Source organism: Macrobrachium rosenbergii, chromosome 3 (genome assembly GCF_040412425.1).
Source record: "Macrobrachium rosenbergii isolate ZJJX-2024 chromosome 3, ASM4041242v1, whole genome shotgun sequence".
In the NCBI taxonomy this organism is placed as follows: Eukaryota; Metazoa; Arthropoda; class Malacostraca; order Decapoda; family Palaemonidae; genus Macrobrachium; species Macrobrachium rosenbergii.
In genome coordinates, this window is record NC_089743.1 from 53,664,692 (window position 1) to 53,677,191 (window position 12,500).

General features: G+C 35.0%; 1 protein-coding gene across 1 annotated transcript in view; it reads right to left on the minus strand.

Moving 5' to 3' along the window:
• LOC136855681 (corticotropin-releasing factor receptor 1-like) overlaps positions 1–12,500 on the minus strand; it is a 383,811-nt gene that overhangs the window by 8,265 nt on the left and 363,046 nt on the right. Inside the window, exons 9-10 of the mRNA XM_067132987.1 lie at positions 10,979–11,064; positions 9,852–9,987 (exon numbers count right to left, since the gene is read on the minus strand). Of these exons, the coding sequence (XP_066989088.1) occupies positions 9,852–9,987; positions 10,979–11,064 (222 nt within the window). The remainder of the gene's footprint in view (positions 1–9,851; positions 9,988–10,978; positions 11,065–12,500) is intronic.

The window sequence follows — 12,500 nt, forward strand, 5'->3', positions numbered from 1 at the left end:
CATGAAAGTATTTACCTAGATATGTATTCAGTAGAAAACGAAAAATAGGCCTTTCCAAGTAAGTTCATCTATTGCTCTCGTTCCCCTGTCAACTACCTTTCTCCAAATCTGTACATTTTACATATTTCTTTTTGAAATTAATGGATCGAAGGTAAGGCCAATAGCATATATAGGCAATTGGAAGATATTCAGGCAATACCATCAGTTCATCTGTTCTGGTGAGTGGATTGTCTTCGCCCACAAACTATTGTCTGTACGTAAGTCTTAACGGCAGCTTCGATGAACTGACAAGAAATGTCAGGTAAAGTCGTGAATACACAGCCTTAGGTTTTTGAATTCTACAATAGTGAGTGGCTGTGTTGGGAGAGAATGAGAAAGAGAGTGAGAGGAAAAGAAGAGAGAGAGAGAGAGAGAGAGAGAGAGAGAGAGAGAGAGAGAGAGAGAGAGAGAGAGAGAGAGAGTTTATCCAATGCCATTCAAAGTTTTCCGGGCAGCGCCCGGCTGGTCAGCTAGTAGCATATATAGGCAGATTTATAAAGAGTTTACTGCTCCTGTACCTTTCCCTTCTTGCCTTGTAAGTGTGAATATCTGGTTTCCAACCGTCTCTACGCTCGTTTGGACTGCCCCGTAGCATATATGTTGTAAATTTCTACCACTATGCAGTTCCTCGCTGGGTGAGTGGGTTCCGTTCTCAGCTAGCACTCTGCTGGCCGCGAGTTCGAATCTCCGACCGACCAATGAAGAATAAGAGGAATTTATTTCTGGTGACAGAAATTCACATCTCGCTATAATGTGGTTCGGATTTCACAATAAGCTGTAGGTCCCGTTGCTAGGTAACCAATTGGTTCTTAGCCACGTAAAATAAATCTAATCCTTCGGGCCAGCCCTAGGAGAGCTGTTAATCAGCTCAGTGGTCTGGTTAAACTAAGATATACTTTTCTACCACTATGTTGCGGTCCTGTGAAAATACTTTAGATATAAAGTCGAAACCGGTCACAATTTACACCCATGTATCACTTTCCCCATGGCATACATACAAATATAAATACACACACACTAACACACACACACACACACACACACACACACACACATATATATATATATATATATATATATATATATATATATATATATATATATATATATATATATATATATATATATATATATATATATAATGTGTGTGTGTGCTATGTGTGCGGCAGGCTTTTCGAAAACATTCAAGAGAAATAACATTTTGAATAATTCTTACTTCGTATTATACCGGCACTATGTCAAGTAGCACAACACTCCATACGTCATTGGACTTTACGACAATCCAACCCCAGTGCAAACAAACACGCCTTAGCTTAGTAACCTGAGCATCTGAATAAGATCTTACATAGTAATACTATTTTAAGCTGTGCTATTGCTGGATTAGTGTTGTGCCCTATAAAGCGCACTGTTAGATCCTCTCATAGTCCTGCTATAATACCCAGTTATTATTCTCTCTCTCTCTCTCTCTCTCTCTCTCTCTCTCTCTCTCTCTCTCTCTCTCTCTCTTTTCCCCGTGATCAGCCATTGTCCCAGGAGGATTTGCAGGTCACCTCTTCGACATTAACTTAACTTATCGAATAATACAGGTGCAGATGAGGAATAGCAGGGCATTTAGAAATGATGCAACAATAGCAGGGTTGCTATTAGCGCAGGTAGGATTTGATGTTAACCGGATACTCTGAACATGAGAGGACACGAAAAAAAAAATCGTTTATTAAAAGGCAAAGCCCACGTGGGAAAAAAAACCTGATACTGGATGTAAATACAGAAATGACTCACTAAATATTAAAGCACTAATGTAAAAATAAAATCTGGCAACAATTTATAGAGCACCTCTTGAAAAAGGGGAAGAGGTTGGGTTTATGGTAAATGAATGCATTTTGTGTACGGAGTCTGATTAGCTGGTGGATATAAGTCTAATATACAGGCTCTTGAAAGTTTTCAGCTCTTTATTCTTATCTCAGACATTTACCGATATCATATTAAACAAGTAAAAAAATGCCTCAAAGTTTCTTCGGAGCAATTGAGTTTTCTGCACAGCCGCTACAGCGTATAATCAATGCAGCCCAAAATAAATCTATATTTCGGTAGTCTCGGCATAATGCTGTATGTGCCGCGGCCAGTGAAACTTTAACCACGGCCCGGAGGTGGCCTATTCTATATCGTTGCCAGAAGCACGATTATGGCTAACTTTAACCTTAAATAAAATAAACACTACTGAGGCTAGAGGACTGCAATTTGGTATGTTTGATGATTGGAAGGTTGATTATCGTCATACTAATTTGCAGCCCTCTTGCCTCAGTAGTTTTTAAGATCTGAGGTCGGACAGAAAAAGTGCGGACGGACAGACAAAGCCGACACAATAGTTTTCTTTACAGAATACTAAAAAGGGTTACGGTTTAAGATGACTCTGAGAAAACTCTTTCGCAAACCTTGCGGTATTCACTCAACTTCCTTTATCAAATTTAACTGAAATGTACATTGATACATCAGACTTATCTTTCTTAATTTGTGAATAGAGAAATAGCTCGGGCATTTGGGAATAAGAGGTGTGTGTGTGTGTATGTGTGTATATATATATATATATATATATATATATATATATATATATATATATATATATATATATATATATATATATACAATATATACATAAAGTGTATGAAAAATCTTCCATTTTTATTACGACAGGCAAAGATAAAAATAAATTCTGTTACACTAAATCAAGAAGAGAATAAAAAAATTATACTGGACTACACCAATATGAATGTTCAGCTTCGCTGTTCCAACTCGGCTACCTGTCCAGTTAATGAAATATGTAAATGACACGGGTATTCTGGTAAAGGTGAGAGGTGTAAGGGAAACTGGCATTAGAATAAGAAATTGATCAGCCTGAAATCTTATGCGAAATAGATGGATAGATCGGCATTAAGATATATATATATATATATATATATATATATATATATATATATATATATATATATAATATAGTATATGTGTGTGTGTATTCATGTATACATATACCACATATTATACACACACACACACACACACACACACACACATATATATATATATTATATATTTTGTATATGTGTGCGTATGTATTCATGTATACATATACCCATATTATATATACACACACACACACACACACACACATATATATATATATATATATATATACCCATATATATATATACATACATACATATACATATATATATATCTTATATATATATATATATATATATATATATGCAAAATCTTACACTTTTATGTCATTTTATTAATTTAAGTGTTCGTTCCATTTCATTCAAGAGTATCTGAAATCTCTCTCTCTCTCTCTCTCTCTCTCTCTCTCTCTCTCTCTCTCTCTCTCTCTCTCTCTCTCTCTCTCCTCCCCCACCTGAGTGCGTAAGCATGATATAGTTTGATATTCATGCTGTCTTTACCCGTCGAGAGCATAGTAACAGGAGACTGTTTATGAAACTATCATGGCGTTGTTTACACAGTCCTGTTTTCAAAGCCACTCTCAGAGATGTCACTATCGCTTCAGAAGGCGATGCGTTGAACGTTCTTCAATGAGAGAGATTAATGCAAGACAAGTAATGTCTCCCTAACAGCGGAAACCTCCACTGTTTATTTATTTATTTATTTATTTATTGGTATAGTCCAGTATAATTTTTTTTATTCTCTTCTTCATTTAGTGGAACCGAATTTATTTGTTGTCTTTACCTGTCGTAAAAAAATGGAAGTAATATTTATTACATGAATACATATACATACATACATTACTTATATATATGTATACATATATATATATATATATATATATACATATATATATATATATATATATATATATATATATATATATATATATATATATATATATATATATATATATATATATTATATATATATATATATATATTCATATACACACATATATTATTTATTTCATCCCTTCCTTTTCTTAGTGAAGTTTGTTTTTGTTATTCTTGCTTCTCTTCTCCTTTTCCTTTTAGTATCATTAAATTTCGTTCTTCCGTTCTACATTTTCCTCGTTTACGTCTTTGATCTACCACCTACCTCTGTTACTTTTTATACGTTTCATCCTTCCATCATCGTGTTCCCCTTTTACCTTCAGTTTACATCCCCTTTCCTCTTCTCTTACTCTTCTCTGCTCCATTCCCCACACGTTTATGATTAGTCGATCTTTCTTGTTCTGTCATCTCAATCTTTTCCAACTTTAATTATTTTTTTTTATCTTTCTCAGTTACGTATCTTTAAGCGTTTCCAAGCACATTTTTATTGTTATTTTGCTATTTCTTCTTGATCTATACAACTTTTCGTTTTGCCTTCTTATTTTTCCTAGGAAATCATAACAATCCTTTTGAATGATGAGGAGAGACGGGACATCTGACTATTATTAACAGGAAGCGCATAATAATGCAACAGGAAAACCGAAACATTCAGTAGTGAGCATAACCCAGCTAAGGCCACCAAATGTAGCCTGCTATGACCTCTCACCTTTAAAGGCCAAATTTAGTGAAAGTTTTTTTACCATTTTTTTTTTTGTGATTTAACCCTTTGAGGCGATCACCTAATGATTATAGGTGCCAAGTTTGATCAGTTTCAGTTTAGCTCTGCTTGCAATATCCTACTATCACATGTGAAAAAGTTAAAATATGTGCTAGCACGCCTACCCACCCACCCATCCACGCACATAGGTTGGTGAAGACCCAGCCTCTACCTCAGACAAGCAAAAAATGCGCCGAAGTTTCATCAGCGCAATCGAGTTTTCTGTACACTGCATAATCAAGGCCACCGAAAATAGACCTATCTTTTGGTGGTCTCATATAATGCTGTATGAGCCGCGGCTCATGAATCTTTAACCATGGCCCGGTGGTGGCCTGTCCTATATCGTTGCCAGAAGCACGATTATGGCTAACTTCAACCCTAATTAAAATAAAAACTGCTGAGGCTAGAGGGCTGCAATTTGGTATGCTTGATGAGTGGAGGGTGGATGATCAACATGCCAATTTGCAGCCCTCTAGCGTCTGCAGTTTTTAAGATCTGAGGGCAGACAGAAAAAGTGCGGACAGAAGAACGTGCAGATAGAATAAAGTGCGGACAGACAGACAAAGCCGGAACAACAGTTTTCTTTTACAGAAAACTAAAATTAATGGAATAACCAAGTGGTATTAGATTTACCTTCGAAGAGAGTATATAAAGGAAAGGTAACTCGATATATAGGATTCATCATGTCTGAAGCCAAACTCCTTGTACAAATGACATCAATTATCTTCAGAGTTAAGACTGTGAAGACTATTCATAACCTCACACACAAGACAATGCATTTAAATTTAGTCATTTCACATGAGACTCTCCAAGGCTCTATCTTTAAATCAACAAGCACTGCCTCCAACGTCCGGTCTACAACGTTACTGGCGTTATATATAAGATTAAAATGGAAAGAGTTTAATAAAGATTAGAATGTAGGATATGAACTAGAAGAGGTACAGCTCTCTCTCTCTCTCTCTCTCTCTTTGTTACATCGAGTGTCCAGCTTGTTTCTTATATATATATATATATATATATATATATATATATATATATATATATATATATATATATATATATATATATATATATATATATTTATATATATATATGTATATTTATATATATATATATATATATATATATATATATATATATATATATATATATATATATATATATATATATATATATATATATATATATATATATATTTATATATATATATATATATATATATATATATATATATATATATATATATATATATATATATATATATATATATATATATATATATATATATATATATATATATATATACATATACACTCTATAAATATAACATATGCTTACATATATATAGTCTTGTAGCATCCAGAACTAGGGGAGTTCTGAAGGGCCGTAAATTTTTACCCGTGTAAAAACTCATATGAAATATGAATAATTTGCTTCAAAAAATTGCATGAACGCTACAAAGACCAACCGAAAAACCATCAGAATACACGAGGCAAGACCATACTGTAAGCAAATTTCTTTATTGTAATTTTGCTTTCGCATTCATTTCAGGAGCCCAAGACACTGCACGTTTTATCCAGTTTGGAGGAAAAGTCCTCTGTGACGCCAGATAAAATTTTCACGTAAGTGTCCCACCTGGCTCAGAGGTAATCTCATTCGATGGAAATTGCTGATTACTTGAACAAGTAAAAAATGCGCCGAAGTTTCTTTGGGGCAATCGAGTTTTCTGTACAGCCGCTACAGCGCATAATCAAGGCTTCCGAAAATAGATATATCTTTTGGTGGTCTCTGTATAATACTGTATGAGCTGCGACCCATGAAACTTCAACCACGGCCCGGTGGTGGTCTATACTATATCGTTGCCAGAAGCACGATTATGGCTAACTTTAACCTTAAATAAAATAAAAACTACTGAGGCTAGAGGGCTGCAATTTGGCATGTTTGATGATGGAAGGGTGGATGGTCAACATATCAATTTGCAGCCCTCTAGCCTCAGTAGTTTTTAAGATCTGAGGGCAGACAGAAAAAGTGCGGACAGAAAAAAATGCGGACACAATAAAGTGCGGACGAACAGACAATGCCGGCACAACAGTTTTCTTTAAAGAAAACTAAAATCACAGAGCGACCAATAATTCCTTAAAACGGCGGCTTAAACATCTTCGTGTCACATGAAGAAATATGCCTGCCTTACTCATTTGCTTACTATTAGTTTTAATAATTACTATGCAAAAATATCATTTGCCTTGCTTCTTTTGTTTGCATAAGATGAGAAAGAAAAGAACAATAATAAAGAGCTCTCTTCTCCTTATTCTTCTCTTCATCAACACTTAATCGAACACAGATTGACTGTTTATGGAAGCCAGGAATCCTTGAAAAGAAATTTTAACTCTACGTCTTTGGGAGCTAAAGACTGCCTAATAATTTTTAGTAATCTTGTCTTAAAAGTGTGTTTCAACCAGCTGGAAGTTGGACTCTAAAATTTCCACAGGAGTCGAGCTTCAAAGGAAAATGCCACAAAAATCCTTAAAGTTCTAATTATCTGCGCTTTTATAACAATGTGGCCTATTTTCTTTCTTCCACTTTCATCCACTTCAGTTCTGTTGCCAAGCGGGACAAGAAAATCGATCTTTTATAAAGCCAAACATCGAAGGCAGATGACGACGGCTGTTTGACACAGCTGCTTCTTGAATGTGTAAGCATTTGCGTTTCTAAGAGCATGATCGAGTTATATATAAAAGATATTTGCCGAAGGCAGGCTGAAAAATCGGGTTTTACATTAGAAACAAGGAGCCAATTAAATTCTGACGAAATTTTCACCAACCGAGTTCTTTCGCAAGACTTTCAACTCTTAAAAAAAAAAAAAAATAATGAAAGAACATGGAGATGCGCAGGGATATTGGATGCAGGAATTTTTAGGGTTAAACTTCGAAGTAATTGCAGAGGCATATTAGAGACAAGGCTATTAAAGTTCCTGGCTTTCATAAGCAATTCATCTTCATTAGATTAAGTGTTTAGGAGGAGAAGAAGCAAGGAAAAGTTATCGGTATTATTTTTCTTTTCCTTTGAACCAATTTTAAACGGATAAATGGGATATGAATATTTTTTCATATGATTAAAGAGACGTGTCAAAGAAGAATAACGGGCTGCTAACGAATAACTTGGAAATTAAAATGAAGTTTGACTGAAAGAGAAATTACGATAAATTTTGCGTGGAATTTAGATGTGAAAATGCGGTTGGTGTCTCCAGGAAATCTCTTACATAGAGTATTTAATTAGGTGCTACTGACATTATGTTTGCCATTTATGCACGGTGCGGTTAAGCAAATGATGTTTGCTGTAGGAAGATTTGTGTTAATCTATATATTTTTCCAAATGAAATGGCGGTGCGTTATATTTCGTGAATTAAAAGATTCCTTACGATTTCCGTATTTAGCAAGAAATTCGTCCAAATTTCGATACAGACGGAAGCAAACATGTATGAAGAATTCTATGTTAAAACACCGCTCTGTATAATTACGACAATTCAAAAATGCATAAGAAATACAAAAGTACCGTTTAGCAAACCTAAGGGGATTTTACTTGAAATGTATACAAATTATAGATGAACAAATAAACTCAAGAAGGAGGCATAAAATAAAAGACAACTATTATGTTGGAAAATGTTATATGTTGAGTGTAAGGCATCTCGAAAGCGGTCCATCAGTTGTACAAATATACAAAGTGAAAGATAATCCTCTTCAGCGTCAAGTTATATTCCTCCATGAAAAGAAGCGCCATGGATACGTCAGTAGAGAGAGAGAGAGAGAGAGAGAGAGAAAGCTTACTTTATAGTAAACAACTCATACCAATATTCTGTTTGAAGATGAATATCGAGAAAGAGAGAGAGAGATCTTCTTAACAATACACTATCCGATGATGAATATCTAAAAGACAGAGAGAGAGAGAGAGAGAGAGAGAGAGAGAGAGAGAGAGAGAGAGAGAGAGAGAGATCTTCTTAACAATACACTATCCGATGATGATAGAGAGAGAGAGAGAGAGAGAGAGAGAGAGAGAGAGAGAGAGAGAGAGAGAGAGAGAGAGATCTTCTTAACAATACACTATCCGATGATGAATATCTAAAGAGAGAGAGAGAGAGAGAGAGAGGAGAGTGTGTGTGTGATGAATATGTGTGTGTGTGTGTGTGTGTGTGTGTGTGTATGGTGAACCGGAGAGGTTACTTTATAATAAACAACTTCATAATAACCCCGTTTTCATTATGAGTATTAGAAAAACTACGTCAGATAAAGAAAATCGTTTAACAAGTCGCCCAAAATTAAGTATAAAACTGAACTAAATTAAGCTTGATACACATTTATCGAAATCGCTCTGATTATTCGTTCCGGAATTTTAAAAACAAGTAAATCATTCACCGAAGTTTCTCCGGCCCAATCGAGTTTTCTGTACAGCCGATACAGCGTATAATCAAGGCCACCGAAAATAGATCTATCTTTCGGTGGTCTCGGTGTAATGCTGCATGAGCAGCGGCTCATGAAACTTTAACCACGGCCCGGTGGTGGCCTGTCCTATCGTTGCCAGAAGCTCGATTATGGCTAACTTTAACTTTAAATAAAATAAAAACCACCGAGGCTAAAGGACTGCAATTTTGTATGTTTGATGGTTGGAGGGCGGATGATCAAAATACCAATTTTCAGCCCTCTTGCTCAGTAGTTTTTAAGATCTAAGGGCGGACAAAACAGAAAAAAAGTGCAAACGGACAGACAAAGCCGGCACAATAGTTTTCTGTTGCAGAAAAAAAGCACGTTTATCGTCAGCGAAAGACCGCGTTGATTCCCCTGGTACAAGGATCATAAATCTTAATAGTCGTCCCTCCTCCCTTTAGAATATTAGGTGGATCACTGATCACAAGACTGGTATAGCACAATCAACCTAGTGTATGTTTTAAAAAAATCATCATTTAAGCAAAATAAACAAAGTTTATATTAAACAAAAGTCAATACTATTCCTTTTCAGTGAAGAGGTAATCGAGATCAGAAGAACGGCAACAGAAAACCTGAAGGATGAATATATAATAAAAGTATTTATCAAATAAAAGTCAACACCATTTTAAAAGAAGAGGAAATCGAGACCAGAAGAACAGCAACAAAAGACTAGAAAGAATAAAGTCTACGCCCCAAGCTTCTACCTGAAAGAACTGACAAAGAAACTGCCTGAATCAAACTTACCTGAGATGACTGCAAGAGGGCGTTGGTGATCATGTAAGCTCCCTCGAGTTCGCCCTTGTCGCCAGGATTGACGGCGAAGAGGAGATTGGTAATCCCCAGGAGGGGAAACAACACCACCGTCGCCTTGATGGCTTTTCTGGAAGAGGTAAATAGGATGTGGTAGTCATGTTGCTCTAAAATGAACAACATGGGAGTGGTAGATGAAATTCATAAATTATCTGAGTGAATTTCAACATCAAGCATTCTTGTAAAAATGGGATTACGCTTAACGAAACGACAAGGGAGTGCTAGCTTAAATTCATCCATCATTTGAGTCAGTTCCTACATCGGGCATTCTTGAAAAAATGGGATTGCTCTAAATGAATCAGCATAGAAGTTCTAGCTTGAATTCATGTATCATTTGATCAATTTCAACGTCAGATATTCTTGAAATAAAAAAATGGGATTGCAGTGATGAAACAAGAAAAAATAAATAGCCGCTATGTCGTATAGAGTATAAATGCACAGACTCTCACTGAGTTTATCTAGCAGCATAGAGACACTACTGATTTAGACATTTGGGGTACATAATTTTTCTTTTCAAAATTATTACATAAGGTTCAATATCCAGTCATGATTACTTTTATATTATAAAGGAAGAGATGTGAATTGAAATATTACAATCATTTTGTTATTTTGTTTCACAATATTTTAAGATTCTAATACACAACACACACACACCATCTCCTTTCTTGTAGGGATTCCTTTTCCTTTATCTACAGCAGAAGATAAAATATAAATACAGAATTAACAAGAAAATGTGCTCAAAATGTGCACCTCGTGCGATGCACTATAGTCATTACTTAAGGTTCTTAGCAGCCTGCCTTCGGCCCCTAGCTGCAACCTCTTTCGTTCCTTTTACTGTAACTCCATTCATACTCATTTCCTTCCATCTTACTTTCCACCCTCTTATAACAATTGATTCACAGTGCAATTGCGAGGTTTTCCTCCTGTTACACCTTTCAAACCTTTTACTGCTGTCAATTTCCGTTTCGGCGCTGAATGACCTCATCGATCCCAGTGCTTGGCCTTTGGCCTAGATCCTATATTCAATTCAATTCAGTTCAACGAGGAGATGGTCTAATTACCTTACTTGAGTGGTTTCAACCGCGTCACTCGCTCGTAACTTCGTTACCAGAATCCTGATGATATTGATAAGGAAGAGTAAATTGACCTGCAAAATAAATAAAAGAACATTACACTATATAAAGGTAATAATTCTGCATATTTCTTTCGGTCTGGTATATAGATCTTAGTAATGAACATGCTTTGACATTATTATTGTTATTATTCAGAAGATGAACCCTATTCATATGGAACAACCCACACAGGGGTCACTGACTTGTAATTCAAGCTTCCAAAAAATGTGTCCATTGGAAAGAAGTAATAGAAGGTCATAAGAAATACAGGAGGACAAGAACAAGTAAGAGAAGATGACATTATACATTCTCAAAACTTATATATAAATATTTTGATTTTGTGCATAGATCTTGGAATTCATAAATTTTGATAAACAGGAGGAAAATGAAAGAGAACGAACCTTGAGATATAAGAACACTATTATTATTATTATTATTATTATTATTATTATTATTATTATTATTATTATATATTATTATTATTATTATTATATCCTACAAGGTCCTATGACAATCCATTTTGTAAAATGTGCGAATTTCCTAAAGCCAAGCTGATTATATGCGCTGATATGAATTTCGGGAATAATAATAATAATAATAATAATAATAATAATAATAATAATAATAATAATAATTTTTTTTTTTTGGTCTAATCATAATTATAATAATAATAATACTTTTTTGTTTTTATAGTCTATCACAGTTATCCTGTTGCATCCTGCCTTGTTTTTAGGAGTCCATCACTTTTCATCCTATGTGCGCTGTTTCTAATAGCAACCTATTCGGCATGAGTTCTGGAGCTACTTCGGCATCTAGTTTTTCTAGATTCCTTTTCAGTGATCTTGGGATCGTGTCTAGTGTTCCTATGATTATGGGAACAACTCTTTCTCATCTACTCTGGTATTGCAACATCAATGGACAATTACCCCGTGATACTTTCTTAATTAAATTGACTTAATCTCAGAAATTTTAGTTTCTGTCAATCAGCGTCACAATTAAATAGTCTGGTTTACTGGCACATTTGTTTATCACCTGTCATTATCTGTTCTGATTTACCATTGTCCCAAATGTTTTCAAGATCTTTGCTATTTTCTTTGATTAGTGAAACCGCTGAGATCCCTTAAGCAACATGGAATTTATCAAAAGTTCCAGACTAGTGCATGGATATTTATATGTTGGTGTTCGTTTGAGTGCAAGAAAGAAGAAACAAAAGCCAGTTGCACTGTAAAAGTACTATGCAGCAAAAGCGAAGTTGTTGGTAGGCTTCCATCTCAAGCAAAAATTATAGCTGCGAAAAACTATCCAAAGGTCAAGAAGGAGCCATCGAGACCGAGCACCGCAAGTTTCTTTCTGAAGCTTGAATCATTGATGAAGAAACCAACTCTTTTTTAAGTACTTAGGTTTTATCTGACCGTTGCAAGCCAAGAACTTGTTTTAACAGACAAAACACAGGATTCAAGATTTTCCATGA